Source organism: Dysidea avara, chromosome 11 (assembly GCF_963678975.1).
Source record: "Dysidea avara chromosome 11, odDysAvar1.4, whole genome shotgun sequence".
Classification (NCBI taxonomy): Eukaryota; Metazoa; Porifera; class Demospongiae; order Dictyoceratida; family Dysideidae; genus Dysidea; species Dysidea avara.
Window position 1 is genome coordinate 4,549,958 of NC_089282.1, and position 21,959 is coordinate 4,571,916.

The following is a 21,959-nucleotide window of genomic DNA, read 5'->3' on the forward strand; positions in this document are numbered from 1 at the left end:
TGTCGTGCAAATCGGCGAATATGCTTACAAATTACGAGATTTTTTGCTATATCTTCAAGGAAATATCTTTTAAAGCTACAATACGCACTCTCAACCTTTCTTACTAACTGTACTCTAAACTAAAACCATCAGTGGCTGCATTGTCTGGAGCAATTTCCAGCCGCAGCATCGCGAAAATGTAATTTCGGACTCAAAAAAAGTTTCGATGCCACTGGAGCACACAGTAGCGATGCCAAAGTAACCCTCCCAGGTCAAACTGGTCTGGCATGGGCCCAACTTCTACCACACCAAATATCATCGAATTCCAAAATTGTTTGCCATCTGGCTGAGCTCGACGGCTATCAAAAATTCGTCAAAAATGCCGATTTTATTCACTGACAGAAACTTTTGCTAGCCAGATGTGCTAGTTTACTTCTCAAAAGCTTGCTTGACCCATAGCCAGTAGCTTTCATTCATAGGGTTGGTGTGGCAGCTCTTCTAGCGACCTCAAAAACCGCCAAATGCCGATATCCACGAATTTTGCCGATATCGACCAATTTACAATGCGTTAAAGAAATCTTGCACACCAAACGTGATGCTTTGCCTCTCTAAAGTCATGCTGCATCCTTGTTTAATTATATTCGTCCATATGGTGGCACTGGCGGCTCTCTTATGGAGGCCAAAATCCATCAAAATGCCTATCTCACCATTTGTCATTAGTTTTAGGAAGTTTTACAGGTCAAACATGCTGGTTTACTTCTCTACATCTTTACTAAACGTTTCAATCACCTTCGTCTGTGTAGGCACCTTTCTTCAGTCTCTTGAAAATGTCAGAGCACGCCAATTAGGCGAAACTATCAACACCACTTACTGTTTATTTTGTTTCATTGATTCCACGAAAATCAAGCAGAAATATTACATAACCCAACTGGAGTTATAGTCTAGTTTTAAATATCCACTCTTCAGAACTCTACACGAATGGAAATTTAGATTGTGGTTTTTGATAATCGGAATTTGCATTTCGGTGATCATTTATATACAAATGTAGAGTACAATATTTAGAGCTAGACTAACTCCATTTGCGCTCTATAACATTTCTGCTGGTTTTCCTGTCATTCTTGCGTGGAACCAATGAAACAAAATAAGCATTAACTGGTATTGATGGTTGCGCCAAATTGGCGTGCTCTGACGTTTTCAAGAGACTGAAGAAAGGTGCCTACACAGACGAAGGCGATTGAATGGTCCAGCAAGGATGTGGAGAGGTAAACCAGCATGTTTGACTTGTAAAACTTCCTAAAACTGATGACAAATGATGAGATGGGCATTTTGATGGATTTTGGCCTCGATAAGAGAGCCGCCAGTGCCACCATATGGACTAATATAAATAAACAAGGATGCAGCATGACTTTAGAGAGGCAAAGCATCACGTTTGGTGTGCAAGATTTCTTTAACGCATTGTAAATTGGTCGATATCGGCAAAATTCGTGGATATCGGCATTTGGCGGTTTTGAGGTCGCTAGGAGAGCTGCCAGACTAACCTTAGGAATGAAAGCTACTGGCTATCGGTCTGGCAAGCTTTTGAGAAGTAAATTAGCACATCTGGCTAGCAAAGGTTTCCGTTAGTGAATAAAATTGGCATTTTTGACGAATTTTTGACAGCCGTTGAGCTCAGCCAGATGGCAAACAATTTTGGAATTTGATGATATTTGGTGTGGTAGTAGTTGGACCCATGCTAGACCAGTTTTACCTGGGAGGGTTACTTTGACATCGCTACTGTGTGCTCCAGTGGCATCGAAACTTTTTTCGAGTCCGAAATTTCATTTTCGCGATGCTGCGGCTGGAAATTACTCCAGACAATGCAGCCACTGATGGTTTTAGTTTAGAGTACAGTTAGTAAGAAAGATTGAGAGTGCGTATTGTAGCTTTAAAAGACATTTCCTTGAAGATATAGCAAAGAATCTCATAATTTGTAAGTATATTCGCCGATTTGCACGACAAGACGTTAATGAAAAATAACGTCAATCTGGCATTTTCTAAGTGATACCTAGCCTAGCATTTGTGGGTGGTTTGGTAGTTGATTCTCGGAGGTCGAAATTTCACGTTGCGGACCCTACAATAGATCTTGAAACATTTAAGAACGCTGTAAGTAATATAATATAATGCGTGATTGTAATGCTCATTAGCGTGTTGCCCCTAGTGGGCTTTGCTAATTAACAATAATAATAATAATACACTGATCCGTGTAGTAATTGATGCACACACCATTATGCATTATATATAATTACATCACATTATTAGTTCTTGTATCACGTGCATGCTAGCACATTCTTGTACTGTGACAATATTTGGTCCGGGTGCATAAACGGTCCGCCCAGACTGCAAAGCTATGTTATTATTATTATTATTATTCAACATAAATGGTCCGGCCGCGACCAGCTATGACAACAAAAATGAGCAAAACTGGTCCGGGTTATAAATGTCAATGCTAAAGCTAAGCTACTCGTCACTAGGCTCACTACTTGTCGTGATTAGCTATACTGATCATGAGTGACAAAAATAATTGCTATAGCTACGTACCATATTAGTCTCGCGTGCCCAGACCCTTTCCGCGCAGCCGCTTATCGATTGGAAATTATAAGCGCCGCGCTACAAGGGTCTGAACATGAAATTTTTCGACACGCTATTGGTGACAATTGATTGATTGAGTAACACCTAAGATACAAAGGTACAAAATGCAACTTGTGTTCCCTTGAATCTTTAGTCTGTTTTGTTCGGAAAATCCGCTTAAAACCTTTCGCCTACTTCCAATCGATAAGCGGCTGCGCGGAAAGGGTGGCTGGCCACGCGAGACTAGTACCATATGCTGATATAGCTATTACCGTACATCGTTTCAGCTACCGCGTCTCTAGGCAGAATCATAGATAGTATAGGCGCATAAGCGCCTATACTATCCATGGCAGAACCCGGGCCACTTGGGTCTCAGGCCCGGGAATCTGGCACTATAGAATTAAGTACTAGAACATTCTATGTAGCTATTTCTATTAGAAGTCCTCCAAAAATGTGCACTCTCTAAGAGTATTACATTAATATTATCGAGGGGGACTAGGGCATTTTGATCTGGGCCACAGCCTGAAAGAGACCCCTTAAAATTTGTTTATAAGATCGATATACTCTAATAGAGCAGTCACAGTTTCAGAGGAGCAGTGTAGCAAGCTAAGGGGATATAGTTGGTGAGGGGCAGCTATTGTCATTGTGAGCACGTAATGACCTGTTTTTTTGTCTTCACCTTACAGCTAGGCCAAAGTTGTGATTCATAGTGGAACCCTCCTTATCCCTGGGGCCCCACTTTAAGTCTTTGCCCTGGGTCCTTTAATTTCTCTAGGCGGCCCTGAAGTTGTGTCTTGAAAAGTTGATGCTTTTGCAGTAGTTCTATAGCAATATGATTAAACCATGATAAGGATTGGTGTAACAGGACACCCTAATACAAATGCTCATCTCTTACATCTAGAATATGATTATGGTGTCTTGTTGGTGTCTTGTTGAAATGGAATATAAGTGATTGAGAGCATCGAATTGGTACACAATTAGATACGTTGAACTTCATAGTGTTGCCCACTGAGATAATATAGGTCAAGATCAAGCTGAAGGGTAACAGAATCATTTTCACACTTGACAACTCTGTACAAGATGCAGTCATCAGTACATAGATGAACTGAAGATGATACTCTATTTGCAATATCATGCATTAATGTATAATAAAAGGATGACATAATACCCATAAATTTTACATAAATCTGAAGTTTCATGGCAATAGTACATCTAAATCATAGGCCACATCTTCAATATTGTTTGCAGTTTGCAAATTCATGATAATTATTTATTTATGCATCAACTGGTTTATGGAGACAAATAACAAATATTCCATCAGCAAGGAGTTTTCCAGCAACAGTGGGTGTGGCTGATAATAAGGTGATTGTAATGGAGTGGGTACTAGACATGGAAACCTTTCTAGTGACACCTGGGTTGGCATTTTGAGTGATGTTATAAATAATTATGTTGTTGATATTATTTATATTGTTATGTTATTTATATATGTGGAGTTTCTCACATCAGTGTATGAGTATTCATATTGTATTCCATCTATATAATTAATGTTCCGATTACTATAGATACCTCTCACACCCTTGCAGACCCTTTATGACGTTATTTAACTCTGAATAAGCTTATGTACGTGTATATAGAAAGTTGTGATTTCCATCCATCAAAAAGCAATGGTTGTATAAATTTGAGTGAAGAATTACGGTGGAATATGCATTTGGGTAACAGATTGGTACTGCACAAATGGAAAGCTAACATTTGAACAAATTTCCTGTCATGATTATTAGTAGAACATTTTTCAGCAATTTTAAATTTAACAATACATGTTATTCTACTTTCACAGTATGTTTTACTTCAAAAGACTAGTTTGCACCAGAAAGGTTGGGCATGGATCATCAGGCATCTCGTGATCTCAAGAAAAGTTCAACTGATCCATTCTGAACACTACAGTATTGATATAAAGTGCTCCAATAGATTAATGCATGAATTGATACCAATAAAATTACAATTTCTAGAGCCCTTCAGGTACCAAAGCTCTAGGGTTAATAGAATGCACTATGATATGTCATGAAAGTATTTATCACTATTTTATCATGGTAATATTATATGCACATTAAGTTTTGCTATGGCTTGTATTGTTGTGTCCATCCCATAAATATTATAAGCTTTAAACACTATAGTACTTAAAAATTATTGTAATTTGTTGCATTTGTAAGACAGCTACATTAATTAGAAGATGTATCATGAAAACTCAACATATCATTGCAACACATGCAATAACTTGATTATTGTCTCAGCACTTTGTGTATTTAAATTTCCTATAGCTAAGAAACAAATACTACATTATGCATACTTCTAGTTAGTGTGAATAAAGGACTTCATCAATAATGATAGCAATTTCAAATGCCATGTTTGGTTGTACAGTCATGCATAGCAATTTGTCAGGCTGTGATGCATGACTAATTTTTTTACTTGCATGGAGGACTATAGTGTTATAATTATATGTTTCATCTGTCTGATTTTCATTTTCTTTTTGAAAAACTTATAGATTTCTTTTTAAAAGAAACGTATCACCCTTTTACATAAGTAACAGCTTTCCTTCTCATTGAAATCACACTGGAATAGTTGAATGTGTTTGTGTGCATGACAGTCACATTAAAAATAATAAATTTTCAATAGCTATAGCTATTCATAATTATTCTCTGATCAAAAAATCCACCTTAAGAAAAGATTGCTAATGTGAAGGAATGAATCGAAAAGTGACAGGTTGGCATTATGCATCATTTCCATCAGATCAGTTGTGATGGTGCAACACTGTCCCCAGATTTGGTAGCTCCAGCTTTCAATGACATAAACTGGTCCATGTTCAAGCTGTACTATGCTTGATTGCAGTCGTTCGCTGATGTGTAGACAAGCTAGCCTTTGTTTCAATACTGTTTGCAAAGTTCTGATTTATTGGTCACTAAATGTCCCACATTCTATTCTGCGACTTGACATTAGACATTATATTACTCTTTAGAGCTTTCCACGTGAAAATGTACCTAGACAAAACCTTGTCAAATTTGCTACAATAGAAGTCTTTGTGTATGTGCAAGTCTTTGTGTTTGTCTTTGTGTTTATAAGTGTATATGCAAGATAGAAATATTAATTTTTGACGAATTCATAGCTACTTGGTTAAAGATCATTAGTTTATTTTCTCCCCATAATATACTACACATATATTAATTCTACTCACCCTTGGCCATACACCTACGTCTATATAATATAGTTCAACAATATCGATGGTGCATGGTGACATAAATTTAAACTTTTATATTCATCATCTGTAGTAGTAAATCACTGGCTCCAGTGACTCTATTGCTTTTATGTTAGCACTTCTAGCTGACTAATAGATATCAGGATTATTGAAGAACTTGTCACCATAATTGGGATATAAAAGCCAGCGACTCTTCATTATCAGGACCTGTCTGATGTAAGTTTAGGTCCACTAGCAAAGATAAAGTCAAAAGGACTTGATAAAGTACTTTGTTAAAGAGCTGAAATTTGCCATTTTGAGCCATTTTGTTCATCTTTTTTTCTCACTGGGTTAGAGCAAAATGTGAGTACGTTTTGGGGATAAAAACTACATAACTTTCCTTCTAATGTCTTTCTTCATGTCCATGTCCTATTTTTAAATGCATAATATTATTGCAATGTTAACATCCACTTTCAAGCAAATTTGCTTCTTTTAGGTTCACCTTGCCATTGATCTTCTGACTTAGTCTCTGTAAGGGTAACCAATGTGTTAATATGTGTTGATAAGTATCCAATTTATTCACATTAACATGTTCATTTGGAAACCTTACCATTACCTACATTTTATTAACCACAGTATGTTATGAGTAGCAATGTTGTTATGTGCCACACTGGGTACTTAATTTCTTGTGATCACCTAACTGAAGCCATACTACTGCTACCTACATCATCCTATATGTTGCTTATACGTAGTTCAAAGCTGTGTAGTACAAAGTATACATTCAATAGTAAGGAAACAATACATCGGTGTTTGATAACACTGATAGTATTAGCTAACTACTAATGTACATGATGACTGACTTGATATAGCTATACTGAGTAATATCAAACACCACCAGCACCTCTAATTATCATGTTATTTGGACCCAAATAAACATTTATACAGAAGCATTCTCAGTACTTATCTGCCCCTAATTTATGGAGAAACTACTGTTTTTTCTTAGTTTCTACCATATCCATTGAGTCCAAATGGAGATCTCTGTGTGTTTAACATGTTGGCTTTACTTTCTTCAGTGATCTCTATTCCCATGTTTTTAATTTTTTAAATTATTTTTACACTATAATAATAATAATTGTGAGTACAAATCACCACAGTTGTTTATCAGTGGCTTTGACAGAATGTAGCTCAACTTTTCGGTGATCCTTCCCTACACCATGCAGTGCTTTCATCCGGCACCCTATAAAAAGCGAACAAAGCACGTAACTTACAAAGAAATCTAAGAACCTACAAAGAAAAAGGGATTTCTACAAAGAAATCTAAGAACCTGTCCTACTTACTTGAAAGAACAAGCGTGCAAACAACTACTTGAATATTGTGCTTCTATTTGGGACCCTCACCATCAAACAGACATCAACAAACTAGAGTCAGTGCAATGCAGAGTAGCAAGATTTATTCTCAATAAACCATGGAATAACAATTTGGACATGCAGTGTAACTGTGATGCTAAATGATTTGAAATGGCCAACACTCCAAAGTCACCGCAAATATCTTAGATTGATCATACTACGTAGTTAAAGTTGTAAATCATCTTCAATTGTGACCGGGCCTGCGAAAACAGGGCATGTGGGTACAAACTACACCCCATCATTCTACAGGCCATATCTCAGTGCTGGAAGAGTACATTTGCATTCTGTAACTTGCATCATGATGCCAATTAAATCCTTACTAAGAGCTGAAAATTGCGATGCCATAGCGTAATGGTACAGAAAGTTATAAGTGATGACAGTTTGAAAAAGTAGGCAAAAATCATGTGCCCACATGCCCTATTTTTGCAGGCCCGGTAACAATTAATACCTGATCATTATTTACCCTCACCTGCAAGACTGACATCAAATCATCCTTGTAAATTTTACCATGTTCAAACTTCTTGTGATACTTACAAATTCTCCTTCTTCCCCAGAACGATACCTGAATGGAACAATCTACCCAAATCAATAACATTTATAACCTATCTCTTGCAGATTTTAAACTTGTATTAACTAATAACTAACTTAATTTTTGCACTAGCATTTTACCCCTTTAGGGGCTTTGCTAAATAATAAAATGAAATGAAATAAACCAACCATTACAATTTTATAATATCCAAAACATACAAATCATTGGGACTGATACAGCTTACATTTTGTTCCAATTACTTCCATCAGCTAAAGCGAAAGTGGTTAACTACTTTAGTTCGTCCCCACCTCACTTACTACGCACATGCTCACAGTTATTGCGACCATAGCTATTGACCTCATTAAGGAAATTATGCATGTGCTTTGAGCGTATTCAGTGTTGAGTGACAAAATACATTTTGAACAACTATGATACTAATTATAAATCCAGGCTACTTAAATTCAGACTCCTACCTCTAATGTAGCTCAGTATATCTTCGAGATCCAAGATATTTTATTTGTGATAAAGTCACCCAAGTCACCTACACGAAATTTTGACATCAACAACTATAATATTATTACATTCTCTCAAGGACACACTAGACAGTCTTCTACATGCAGCAAACTTAAGCATCTCATACACACTAATAATTTAATAGGAATTATTTAACTCCTATTTTTCCATGCAGTAATACTACCAACCTCTCCATTGTAAACAAAACTAAAGGATTTCACTTTGTAGATCATCACGATGATTAAATCCACTGTACCAACCTTTATTTATGTCCATGTAGCAGAGATGTCACGAACTTTTAGACATTATAAGTAAAAATGTTTTATAATTACCGTACATTTACTATTTACTGGGACCTTTGGCAACTTGCCATAAAGCAATAATAAATAAATAAACAATGTCTCAAAGTAGCTACCATTTTATGGGACTCCTGAAATGCATAATTAGAACTCTTGTATATAGTTATGCAATTAATAGCCCTGTATTTCTTTCAAGATATGTAGCTATATATCTATGAAATTATAAACATTTGATTAGCTATAAGCAGATTTCAACTAGAAATTTCATTTATGAAGCAGAAATTAAGTGAGGTGATCAGCCAAGGTAGTAGTGGTTCAGTAGTTAAGGATGCCACCAACACTCGAAATGTCAAGTTTCCCAACCTACCTACCTACTGACTGGTGGGAGCCACCAACACTTGGTTGGCTGAAATTTCAAGTTCCCCCCACTGGCAACACTCGGTCGGCTGAACTGTCAAGTTTCCCAACAAGAGCTACCATGCAACACTTGGTTGGCTGAAATGTCAAGTTTCTCGACCAACTTGTCTACCGGTGGGCACGGCTAATCTAGTGGCAGGCAACCAACTTTTGCTCCGCATTTTCCCAACCAACCGGCTTACCTAGCTACCTGGCTTGCAGTGAGCTACCAAGAGTATTTCTAAACTCTATGAGGAATGTCCGGCACCATTGTAGATCAGTCAGCAGTGGAACTTCAACGCTTTTCTTATTTCAAATAAACGTAAGAAAATATCTTATGGTTATTTCATAAACTGTTCTCTTCTATCCTGGAAATCCTCTGTGAAATATTTGGGAGTTTTCTTTCAATCAAATTTGTCATAACACTGCAAGTATGTTGCAGCCAAAGCCAGCAAGTCCTTGAATTTTCTACGTCACACTATATGGGGTGCTACAACTGAGGCCAAATCCATGGTTTATAAGTCTTTAGTGTGACCTTCACTAGAGTATGCTTGCACCGTATGGAATCCTCATACTGTTTCTGATAAGTCCACAGTGGAATCTGTCCAATGACGTGCTGCACGTTGGGCCTGTGGAAGTCGTTGGTCACCATTACATAAGTGTTGGAATAAATCTTCTAATGCTTGTCTACAAGAGGTAAGTTACACTGGCCAACACTGTCATCTCAAAGGAATTATTTGAGCGTGGCTATGCTTTATGACATCCTAAAAGGTAGGTACGATTCTTTCAAGCTATAATATTATATCAATTTACTGTAATTTCAATACATCTTGTACCCGAGCGCATCCTCTCTCCTTTGTTCTGCTACAGTCTTCTATCAATTCTTATAGACACTCTTTCTTTGTGAACACTGTTTTCTTATGGAACACTCTACCGTGTGATGTATTTGATCTCAAGTTTCGCCAAGCTGTGCCTAGTATAAACTGTTTTGTTGTAATTAATTTATGTGTGTATGTGTTCTTTCTTGGTTTTTGTAGCTCAGTGTTTTTCTCTGTATTTGTTCCCCGGGCTCCGTTTTTAGTTTTGTACCTTCAGTGCTAGGGCAACACCTGTGACAGGCTCTGCCTTTTGGTGTCACCCTGTCTCTTTTGACAAATCAGATAAGTAATAATAATAATAATAATAATAACTTTGCACGTGTTGAACAAGGTTTTTTTTTTTCCGGGCTAGATGGACTGCCCTTGCCACCACCCCCAGCACTAGGTGTTAAAGTGCTGGACAGCTGATTGAACAAGAGGTACACTAGTCTCGCGGCGCCCGACCCTAAAAAGAGGGTCTGGTGAAACTGTGTACAAAAAGTTTGGCGCTGCTGGAATGTTGGAAGCTCCAATCAGATCGCTCCATTTCAAATTAATTATGTGATACGTACATTTCAAAAGCTTCGCGGCTTAAGGTTAATTACATCCGGTGACTCTGCCGCTTAAAATCGTTGAGAAAACGGCCTTACAATTGTTGGGTTCGTTTTAATGTTGAATAAATGAAGTAGCGCCATTAGTTTAGTGATGCTGTAAGCGGATCTGGTTGAATGGATGCTGTGACGTAAACAGTGTACTTACGTAACACGTAAAATGTCATCCAATAAAGATCAAACTTTTTGTACAGAGTTTCACCAGACCCTCTTTTTAGGGTCGGGCGTAGCGAGACTAGAGGTACACGTGTTGAACACATTGCGTTTTACCGCCACCGTGCCACCAGCCAACAATGCCCTGAAATAGCAGGCTACAAATTCAATTGCGTATCTGCGCCGGGTATGTAGCAGCAAAGTTAGTCTCGTCCTCGCAGACCCATTCTCCGGGGTGGCGCTTATCGATTAGAGATTATAAGCGCTTATAATCTCTAATCTATAAGCGCCACCCCGGAGAATGGGTCTGCGAGGACGAGACTACAGCAAAGTAAAAATTTTAATTCTAGTTAGGTTTGTTTGCTGCATGCGGGCTGCATGGCGCCTGGGTTTTAGAAGTAGCCGCCGCGGCACCGCAACATCAACTTGTTATTTCGGCTCCGCCGGCAAACCGCTTAATTTTTGGGCATCCACGTGACCTGCACAGCTGTATTTTTGACTCCTCGATTGACTCTGATTCTGTTTTCCTGTGCGCTAGTGCATTTCTCACGATGGACACCGCAAGAGATACTCATAGTGATTGTCTTCAACATCTTTATCTTACTGGCCGGAGTGAGGCCAAACGGAAAGGACATTGGCGTTGGCGCGTATGGAAGAGTTTTCGAGGTTGAATTTTGCGGAAAATTGTACGCGGCGAAAGAAATACACTTAGCTTTGATAGCAGGAGTGGGGCGAGAAGGATTCGAAAGAATGAAGAGGATGTTTATCGCAGAATGTCTACAGAGTAGTGCCCTAGGTCATGAAAACGTAGTTCACGTGCTAGGAGTATACAATCCTGGTGGTGAGTCCCGATTACCAGTTCTAGTGATGGAAAGGATGCAGGAGAGCCTTACGTCACTGGTAGAAAAGTACCCAAATATTCCAATGTGTGTGAAGTTGTCTATGTTACTGGATGTGTCTAGAGGATTGTGGTACCTCCACAGTCATAATCCTCCCATTGTCCACCGAGATCTTTCCCCCAATAATATCTTATTGACTAATCAGTTTGTGGCAAAAATCAGTGACCTAGGAGTAGCCAAAGTGATAAGACCAAACAGCAAGAAGACAAAGACTCGTGCTCCAGGAACAGTGGATTTCATGGGACCAGAAGCTTTAGCAGAGATCCCAGAATATGGTCCTCCCCTTGATGTGTTCTCTTACGGTGGAGTGATACTTCATGTGGTGAATCAAGAATGGCCTAAACCACTACATTATGTAGTGACTGATCCTAAGACTAGAAAACTGGTGGCTTTATCAGAAGTAGAACGACGTCAAGAACATGTAGAGAAGTTGAGAGGATCTCCAGTAGATCTAAGGCATTTAGTTGAGCAGTGTCTTGACGGTGATCCAAGTAGACGTCCTCCAATAGCAGAATTGTCAGAGAGGATGAGAAGGATGAAAGAAGCAAAGAATGTGAGGTGTCCAGATGTAACTATGAACCCCATAACATGGCAGGAAGGACAAGCAACCAAAATGTTGAAGGATACCACATTATCACCATTGGTAAGAGGTTTGTAGTAATTAGCGGAGGCAATGAATTATCAACCTTGTTGTGTGCTAACAATATAACTTCCCTTCAGTATAAAAAAAATTGTACCCTGGTAATTTAATACGAGTACACCAACTTCCAAGGCAGTGGCATTCCTCAGGCCAAAAGCATCGGCGTAAGGCATCGATATCAATTATTGACACTCAACATCATTACTTATCATCCACTCAATAACTTGCATGCATCGATCAATTGTCATCCGGTTTGATTTATTTCACTTGGTATCCCTACACAATTCAAAACTAAATCTCACCAATAACTAGTACCAGCTAACTACCTAATTGTAATTCCACCAAAATTTCAAGAGGGTCATATAAGCAATGTTTGAAATACGCAAACTGTTGGATATTTTGATGCTTCAAAATAAATAACACAACATTATTGTATCATCATACAGTGGCGGATCTAGATGGGTTTCTGGGTTTTTGACAGAGACCCCCTTTTAAATTTAGCTCAGTGGCAGTATAAATACATAAACATTGTTGTACTGACAATTTGTCATATCAAACAACTATATACCACTGTATTTCAGTAGCATGCATGCAGTTGCTCTTAACTAACACCGTTTATAGCTATTAAACCCTCAGCAACACTTCACTTTTCATCTCTCACTGCATTAAAAATGATCGAGATACTCTAATAGAGCAGTCAAGTAACTACTCTAATAGAGCAATCAAAGCTACAGCTTGTAGTCACCATATTTTCCCTATAGTTAGTTATAGTATTTACAGTTTAAAATGTTGGATTTATTGTAATTGCTAACTAAAAATAGCCTAAAATCCAATTTCAGAGCTTCTAAAATCTCAAAAATTTCCGGAGAAATGTCATCAGATGCCTAATTCAGCTATACCTACTTTCAGAAACCTCCTTTTAAAAATTCTAGATCTGCCACTGTCATAGATGGTATAAAGTTTAGCAGTGATCCTAGTGCCACTGGGAACAGTGGAAGATACTTTGTTCCCTGCTGTCAGGCAAGCTTATTATTTATAAATAATAACCAATGACTTCTACTCATGGTTTCTCCTGAGTAGTGTAACACATCTTCATCATGACAGTGTGTGATAGGCCTCCAAACTTCTAACAACAATTGTACATTGGTGGATGGTTGACTTGAATGTAAGCTAAATTACGAAGACTCTTCCAGCGTACTATTGCCTATGTAGTCAATTTTCGTTTAGATGAACTCACTTCACCATGCATGCATGCTTTCTGAGTTCTTCCCTCCTATGTAGGCTTCTTTGTCCACAAATATGATTCAAAATGGCTATTACTGTACAGCCACTAATTCATCATGGTAAAATCCACCTTGAAAGGCATGTACATAGAACACTAAGCCCAAGCACCATCAGTGGCTACTGGCTAGTCTGTTGTAAACATTTGCGGATATGTGTAAACAATCATTACTCCACCAGAAATGGTGATCATTCTGGTATAGCCCTCCACTAGAGCTTTTAAAATAACTGGGACTTATCTTCTCTTATATACTGATTTTGAACATCATGAGTAAGGTTCAGTGTGTGCGTTAGATGTTGGTCAATAACCAATTGCCTATGTAGTATGTAATAATTACAAGTACACAAAGAAATGCTCAGTAGGGATATAACACTTCTTATTGTTTTACTGTGATTTAATATCATGCACTACTCCAGCTTGTTTCAGTACTCTTTATTCGATGTGCTATGGTCCCTACTCTAGTTGAAAATTCCAAATTTTTCTGTGTACTTGTTTGTTAACTTTTTTTGTAAATAGTTATTATGACTGGTGAACCCACGCATACCACATCTGAAATGGCGCCATGTGCCCCAGCTATATCAATTATTGTCTGAAAAGTTAAGTATCCATTGTGCTTTGTTGTCAGCTATGTTTGACCTGTTACACAGCGTTTCGGATCAAGAACTGTTCAAAAAACACCTCTGCAATTCATGCATACCAAAAGAAAGAAATGGTGCTGCGTGCCCCAGTTATATCAAATATTGTCTGAAAAGTGAAGTATCCATTACACTTGCAAAAATCTGTTGTCAGCTATGTTCAACCTGTTACACAGCAGTACGAATCAAGAACTGTTTGAAAAGCACCTCTGCAATCAGAATAGCCACTATGAAAAATACGGGTGATTTCTGTTACGAAGGGAAGCCATCATGTGCTACCGCCAAATTGATACTTTTCGCTGTCAGCAAAGATAAATGGGACACAAAGGAGGACCCTGAAAGGTCCATGAAGAATGCATTGTACATACTGCAGTATGCCAAAAGGCACCTCTCGGGCCAAAGCAATGTCGAACAGTGAAAGAATCAAGCCTGTATCCTTAGCTGTTATCGAGTTAAGCTTGTTTGAAGGCATCAGTTACTTACTTAGTCAGTCAGTCACTAGAAAATTCCGTTGAATAAAATAATTTTAAAATTCCTTGTTAAAAGCGTTTCGGGTTGATCTGAAGGCTTGTTTGGGCTTAGTTTTACCTAACCAATACTGCCTCATCGTCGTTAGGGAAAATTGAGGCTGATTTTTGGGTGATGTCATTGCATGGGCCACGCCTACTCCTTTGTGGTCCCTACTATACAGTACTATCGTACTGTATGATAGGCTTGTTGTAATGATACAATAATTTACAGGTGGCAGATATTTTTTATAAACCAGTGAAGGTGAAATGGAAAGAGGTAGCTCCTCTACCAGTGGGTCGATCAGCACATACAGCAGTATTACTACATGGATCAGTTTATGTTGGTGGAGGATATGAGGGAAGAAATGACAAGGATGTACAGCCCTGCTACAGGTTAGATATTTACAATGTTTATGCCAATCAGTGGAGCACCTCTCCTATCACCACACCATACTGTTGGTTTGCTATGACTGTACTGGATGATAAACTGATCATTGCTGGAGGTGAGAGTGAGATTGGTAAGATCACCAACAAGGTACTTGTTCTTGATGATGGAAAATGGAAAGATTACAGTGAAATGCCAACTGCTCGATGTCATGCAGCTGCTGTTGGATATCAGTCCATGTTAATTGTAGTAGGGGGTCAAGTCTTGATGAGAGGTAATAAGATAAGAACTGCTACCACTGAACTACTAGACACTACCAATGGATCTTGGTATAGTTGCGATGACCTTCCTGTGCTACATTTCCAAATCAAATGTATCACTATGGAAAACATACTGTATGTTTTGGGGGGTAAACATGTCAGTCCATCTCCACAAGTGTTCACTGCTTCACTAGACAACCTCTCAAGTCACCAGTTGAAGTGGCAGTCTCTCCCAGACACTCCATGGTGTCATTCAACTCCTGTTGTTCTGTACAACAAGTTCCTGTTAACAGTCGGAGGGAGACTACCGTATGATCGTTATAGTCAGACTAGTGAGGTGTGTGCTTTCAACCCATCAACTGGTTTGTGGAGACAAATATCAAATATTCCAGCTGCAAGGAGTTTTTCAGCAGTAGTAGGTGTGGCTTATAACAAGATAATTTTACAGGGTGGAGGCACTAGGCAAGGAAAGTATTTCAGTGACACTTGGGTTGGTATTTTTGAGTAATTTGTGAAGCTATTGTGGTATTGTATTTTCAATAGCACTATGTATGTATATGTATTCTAGGTGCCTCACGTGTATGTGCAGCATATATTAATATTGTAAAAAAATTCCCGAGTAGGCTGGTGATGCATCTTACGATCTTAAAGAAATGTCGAACTAATTCAATCAGAATCATACAGTATAGTAGTACTGTATATTAGGGATCATGAAAGTTTGGGATTTTCTAGCCAAAAATATATATCACCCTAAAACCATTCCTTTCATGACAGTTTGACAGGTGTATAATCAAGTCCAAAAATGCCTGCACAGTGATCCCAAACCCTTCCGACAAGGCTATGTAGAATTTTAATTTAACTGAATGTTATACTGACTGACTGGCTGATGCCATGGATGAGGCTACAACCTTGATTTCTTCACTGTTCAGTGTTGCTTTGGCCTTTTCGCCAGCCACGGCAGTTGCAGACAGTCTTTACATCATGGACTTAATATAACCTTTGTCCTCCTTACATCCCATTTCTTTCTCCACTACTATGTAGGTGTTGATTCCTGGTTGGTTTAGTGGAGCTGACTTCACAAGAATTGTCTGTAATTTCTTTAGTGACTGAATTGACTGTAGAGGCACTTTTTGTACTGTTTTTTTATTTGTAATGCTGTGTGTGGGGTAGCCCATACCTGAAAACTAGTCACTTCACTAAATTGATAGTTGGAGTCCATGTTTACTCTGACTGAATGCATAGGCACTTCTTGTACCACTCTTCATGGAACAAATTGAATCTAACAAAGCGGAATGGTTACAGTTTTTTTACAGTATGTACTTGATACTAACCCTAACAGCCACTTAAAGAATAATATTATGTGTCATCTGAATGATATCTTTGTAAAATGAATCCACTGTAAAAAAAATGACTCTTGACCAGCATTATATGCTATACACACTAGTTAACTAAGGGAAGGAGCTATGACAGTTCTTCTCTGCTACGAGTATTCTCATTCCTATACAGGAACACATGCATGCAAGTACATGACATCATGTTGTGATATTTGGCACTTCACATGCTATTGGTTGATGACGTGACACCAGACTGTGTTGGTGGAACAGCAGATAGTACTTGCTCTGTTTGAGTTTCTGTATTAAAAAAAAATTGCTGCAACTGGTTGAACAAATACCTCTTCTATTGGAAAATAGAAGAGGTATTTGAAGGTATTTGTTCAACCAGTATTGCTGCAGCTGGTTGAACAAATACCTACTCTAATAAATCAATCACTGATTAAAGTGTTCCAAGATAATGTTGCTAACCTACTGGCTGAGGAGTGTAATGCAAGGATAATGGGAACACTGAAGAGCATAGTAGGTGAAAATTTAGGGGACTTCCTGAAAGCATTTTGGACAAACTTTTTGACTCGGGCATAGATTGAAGATACTATATTATACATTTTCCATCAGACAGGTCCCGATAATGAAGAGTCACTGGCTTTTATCCTGCTATTATGGTGACAAGCTCTTTATCATCATTCTATATGCTATTCTGAAATCTATCAGTCAGTTAGAAGTGCATGCTAACATGATAAACAGTGGAGAGCAATAGAGTCTGACTCACTGAAGCCAGTGATTCACTACTACAGATGATGAATATAAAAGTTTAAATTTATGTTACCACCATTAATAATATTGTTGAACTATAATAGCTTGAACCATATATAGACATAGGTGTATGGCCAAGGGCACTATTATACATGTAGTATATATGGTACTTAAGTTTGACTATTTATCATCTTTGCCCTAGCATGTTACAAAAGACAAATTGGGGGAAAAACTAATAAATTTTAACTAAGTAGCTATGAATTCATCAAAAATTAATGTTTCTATCTTGCACACTTATAAAGGTCCTTTGTAAACAACTGAACCATGTGCACCAGAATAATTATTCTCCATGCCAAAGACTTCTATTGTAGCAAATTTGATAACGTTGTATAGGTACATTTTCCCACTGTATAACAATTTCTATTGGCAAGTCCCAGAATAGAATGTGGGACATTTAGTGACCAATAAATCAGAACTTATTGAAACAAAAGCTATAGTTAGTCTATGCATCAGCGAATGACTGCAATCAAAGTTTATCAAACAGCTTGAGCATGCACCAGCTTATGTCATCAAAAGCTGGAGCTACCAAATTATGCACAATGCCAACCCAATTCACTCCTTCACATAAGGAATCTTTTCTTAAGGTGGATTTTTGATCAGAGAATGATTACGAATATATTAAAATTCTATTATTTTATGTGACTGTCATGCACACAAGCAGTTCTAAGTTCTTCAAAAAGAAAATGAAAATCAGACAGATGAAACAGCACGATGGGATATAATTATAACATTCCATGCAAGTAAAGAGATTAGTCATGCATCACAGCCTGACAAATTGCTATGTGTGACTACAACCAAACATGACATTTGAAACTGCTATCATTAATATTGTTGATGAAATCCTTTATTCACACAAACGAGAAGTATGCATAATGTAGTATTTGTTTCTTAGCTAGGAAAGTTATTCACAAAGTGCTGGGTATAGGGCTGGCCAACTTCTCTGGTTCAAGCTAATCTCTTGAAGTAAAACATACAGTGAAAGTAGTGCATTGTTAAATTGAAATTGCTGAAAATGCATTTTTACTAATTTTCATGACAGGAAATTTTGTTCATATGTTAGCTTTCCATTTGTGCAGTACCAATCTGTTACCCAAATGCATATTCCACTGTAATTCTGTAGCACACAAATTTATACAGCCATTGCTTTTTGATGTATGGAAATCACATGCATCTTTCTACGTGTACTCAAATCCTATTGAGAGTTGAATAACATCATAAAGGGTCTACAAGGGTGTGAGAGGTGTCTATGGTAATCGGAGCATTTATAGATGGAATGCAGTATGAATACTCATACACTGATGTGAGAAACTACACATAATAACATACACTGATAACAAAATCACCCAAAAATACCAACCCAAGTTCCACCGGAAAAGTTCCTTGTCTAGTACTCACACCAAGTACAATCATCTTAGTATAACTACACCCACTGCTGCTGGAAAACTCCTTGCTAATGGTATATATTTGCTATATGTTTCCAGAAACCAGTTGATGGGTTGAAAGCACTCACCTCACTTGTCTTATTAGTCACATCAGATGGTTGTCTTCCTCCAACTGTTAACAGGAACTTATTATACAGAACTACAGGAGTTAAAAAACACCATGATATAGTGGAAACAACAAAGATTTCAATCTATCTACACATGTGTTCACTGCTTCACTAGACAACCTCTTGAGTCACCAGTTGAAGTGGCAGTTGTCCCAGACACTCCATGGTGTTTTTTAACTCCTAATCCTACTGTAGTGTGCAACACACTCTACCTGTATATATACAGGTAGAGTGTGTTGCACACTACAGTAGGATTACGTGGTACAGGGAGGTCATCACAAGTGTGCCAACATCCATTGGTAGTGTCTAGTAGTTCAGTAGTAGCTAGTCTCACCTGTTTGCCTTTGACTTTGATTGTCCCTCCCGACATTGATTGATACCCAACAGCAGATAAACTAGTTAGAGCAGTTGGCATTCTACTGTAGTCTTTCCACTCTCCATGATCAAGGACATGTACCTTGTCAGTAACCACACTATCTTCATCACCTCCAGCAAAGATCAGTTTATCCTCCAATACAATCATAGCATAACTACAGTTATGGTGTAATAATGGGAAAGTCACCCATTCGGTTGGCATGCACATTATAAATATCTGATATTTTGCTTTTTTATCACCACTACTTCCCTCAAATCCTCCACCAACATAAACTGATCCATGTAGTAATACTGCTGTATGTGCCGATCGACCCACTGGTAGAGGAGCTATACTTCCTTCCATTTCACCATCACTAGTTTATTGAAGATGTCAGCTTGAGAATTGGTCTACAAAGTACAGTAACATCATTACAGATCTAAACAATGGAAAATCTCTTACCGACAGTGACATTGTGACATTCTTTGGCAATATTTTGGCCCTTGGTTTAATCTGCCATGTTATGGGGTTCATGGTCACATCTGGACACCTCACATTCTCTGCTTCTTTCATCTTCCTCATCCTCTCCAACACATCTGATATAGGAGGATGTCTACTTGGATCATTGTCAAGACATTGCTCAACTAAATGCTTCTGATCTGCTGGAGTTCCTCTCATCTTCTGTACATGTTCTTGATGTTCTACTTCTGATAAAACCAGCAGTTTTCTAGTCTTAGGATCAGTCACCACATAATGTAGTGGTTTAGGCCATTCTTGATTTACTGATAAAGATGTTTCTGCCATTATTGATCTGTGTGACAAGCTGAATACTCTACAGGTAGGGGTGCAGATCATAGTCAACAGTCACTGAAGGTGTGTGCAAGATGCATGCTTGTTATTCATCAGTGGTATAGCAAGGTAGCCAGATTTAGACATTGAAACTCTAGAATAAAGAAAAATTCCAGTCCAGGTAGAGCCAGACAGTTTATTGTTAACCAAACAAAATAAATTGTCTCAAAAAACATCATCTGTCACTTCATCTGAATCTGTTTAGCCAGTTGATGATAGATTCGCATTTTTTCTCACTCTTACTGTAGTAAATTTGACAAGGTTTTGTTTCCAACTATATACATACGTAGCTTTAGAGAGCAGGCATGGGGTGTATAATTAATCTGCTTCACCAAACCCACCATAATTATATTGTGGGATGTTTAAGCTGATATAATAGAAATAAAATCCACTGAATTGAAGGTTTGAACTTTAAGTCTGTTGGAAACTCTACCATTTAAGATGGTGGTTTCCCTCCTTCACAGATCCAGAAGATACTCACAAGTACGTAGATGATTATATGAAGAACATTTATCAGTTTATGTTATCAAGGCTGTCACTGCCAAACTTAGAGACAACATTGCACCTGATGGAAACAATGAACAACACCAACCCTGTCACTTTCCCATTCACTCCTTCAGACGTCAACTTAAGAGGAATCACTTTGCCAGCTTTCCTGAAGTTGGATTCAGTCTTGACTAGATTATAATTTGATCAAACTTTACAAAAATGTTTATATAATTATTTATTTGATTTGAAAACTCACATAAATTTCTTATTTATATGTGATGTCAGAGACTATTGTTTATAACTGTTGTTTGAAAATGGCATGGTATGTTTTGTATTGTATTGCATAATTGCAAGTTGTTGTAACATTGTTGTTTCAAACTAAAACTGGTATTTTTAATTTGTTGTTTTTAAAAAGATATACTACTATGTGTTGTGGTACAGGCAGAAACCATTGCAGTGTACTCATGTAACCACACACAAAAGAGATCTGGAGATCTGTGTGGGCACAGTAGAAAGTGTAATTATAAAAGTAAGGAACATAACAAGCAAATATATAATGGAATAATTTTATGTCATACATAAAAAAAAAACTTTGCAAATTGAACATGTCATACAAGGATGAATGTTGCGTGAAAGATTTGCATGGTGGTCACAGAATGATCTAAGACTACACATATACTATACATTTTCCATCAGACAGGTCCTGATAACGAGTCGAAGAGTAACTGACTTTTATCCCAACCCCCCCCCCCCCCCCCCCCACACACACACAATTTTGGTGTCATTCTTTGTTTTCATTCAATGTGATGTGTTAGCTTATTCTGAAATCTATCAGTCAGCTAACATGACCAACAGTGGAACAATAAGAGTCACAGGTGCTGCCAGTGATTCACTACTATATACATGAATATAACTGATACTGTGATATTATTATGGTGCATTCTTTCAGTATTGTCCAACCCTAGAACTTGGGTATCTGAAACAAGGGGTCTAGAAATTTTAATTATTTCTTAGTATCAATCCGTGCATTAGAGTACTTAATATCAATACTGAGATGCTGGGAATGGAAGGGTTGAACTTTTCTTTCAGATCACAAGATGTTTGATGACCCATGACCAACCTCCTGTGGTGTAAGCTAGTCTATAAATCAATTTGAAGAAGGTTGAATAACATGTTGTTGTTGTTTTTTTAATTTAAAATGCATTTTTACTAATGATCATGCATATTCATATGACAGGCAATTTAATTTTGTTCAGATTTTAGCTTTCCATTTGTGCAGTACCAATCTGTTAACCAAATGTATATTTCACTGTAATTCTTCAGCACACAAACAACCACACTCGTTGCTTTTTGATGGGTGGAAATCACACTTCGCTATCTTTCATAT

The 21,959-nt window shown here is 37.8% G+C and overlaps 2 protein-coding genes across 6 annotated transcripts; one reads left to right on the forward strand and one right to left on the reverse strand.

Moving 5' to 3' along the window:
• Positions 1-6,907: 6,907 nt before the first annotated feature.
• LOC136239410 (uncharacterized) lies at positions 6,908-21,266 on the reverse strand. Of its 4 annotated transcripts, XR_010693450.1 has the most exons (5): positions 19,697-21,266; positions 19,217-19,644; positions 18,844-18,914; positions 18,691-18,783; positions 6,908-7,049 (listed from the first exon to the last, which is right to left on the reverse strand). XR_010693450.1 is itself a non-coding variant. In XM_066030141.1 (2 exons), the coding sequence occupies exons 1-2, from the start codon at positions 20,087-20,089 to the stop codon at positions 19,585-19,587; spliced, it is 453 nt and encodes a 150-aa protein (XP_065886213.1). In that variant the 5' UTR covers positions 20,090-21,266; the 3' UTR covers positions 19,151-19,584. The 4 variants fall into 4 exon arrangements, 1 of the variants encoding a protein (XP_065886213.1); XR_010693451.1 differs by lacking the exon at positions 6,908-7,049 and having other exon boundaries at positions 18,625-18,783; positions 18,844-18,887; XR_010693449.1 differs by lacking the exon at positions 6,908-7,049 and having other exon boundaries at positions 18,625-18,783.
• Positions 11,218-16,311, forward strand: LOC136238971 (cyclin-dependent kinase-like 2). 2 transcript variants are annotated; one of them, XM_066029693.1, is made up of 3 exons: positions 11,218-12,118; positions 14,774-15,605; positions 16,228-16,311. In XM_066029693.1, the coding sequence occupies exons 1-3, from the start codon at positions 11,327-11,329 to the stop codon at positions 16,248-16,250; spliced, it is 1,647 nt and encodes a 548-aa protein (XP_065885765.1). In that variant the 5' UTR covers positions 11,218-11,326; the 3' UTR covers positions 16,251-16,311. The 2 variants fall into 2 exon arrangements, with proteins under 2 accessions (XP_065885765.1, XP_065885764.1); XM_066029692.1 differs by lacking the exon at positions 16,228-16,311 and having other exon boundaries at positions 14,774-15,796.
• Positions 21,267-21,959: the final 693 nt, after the last annotated feature.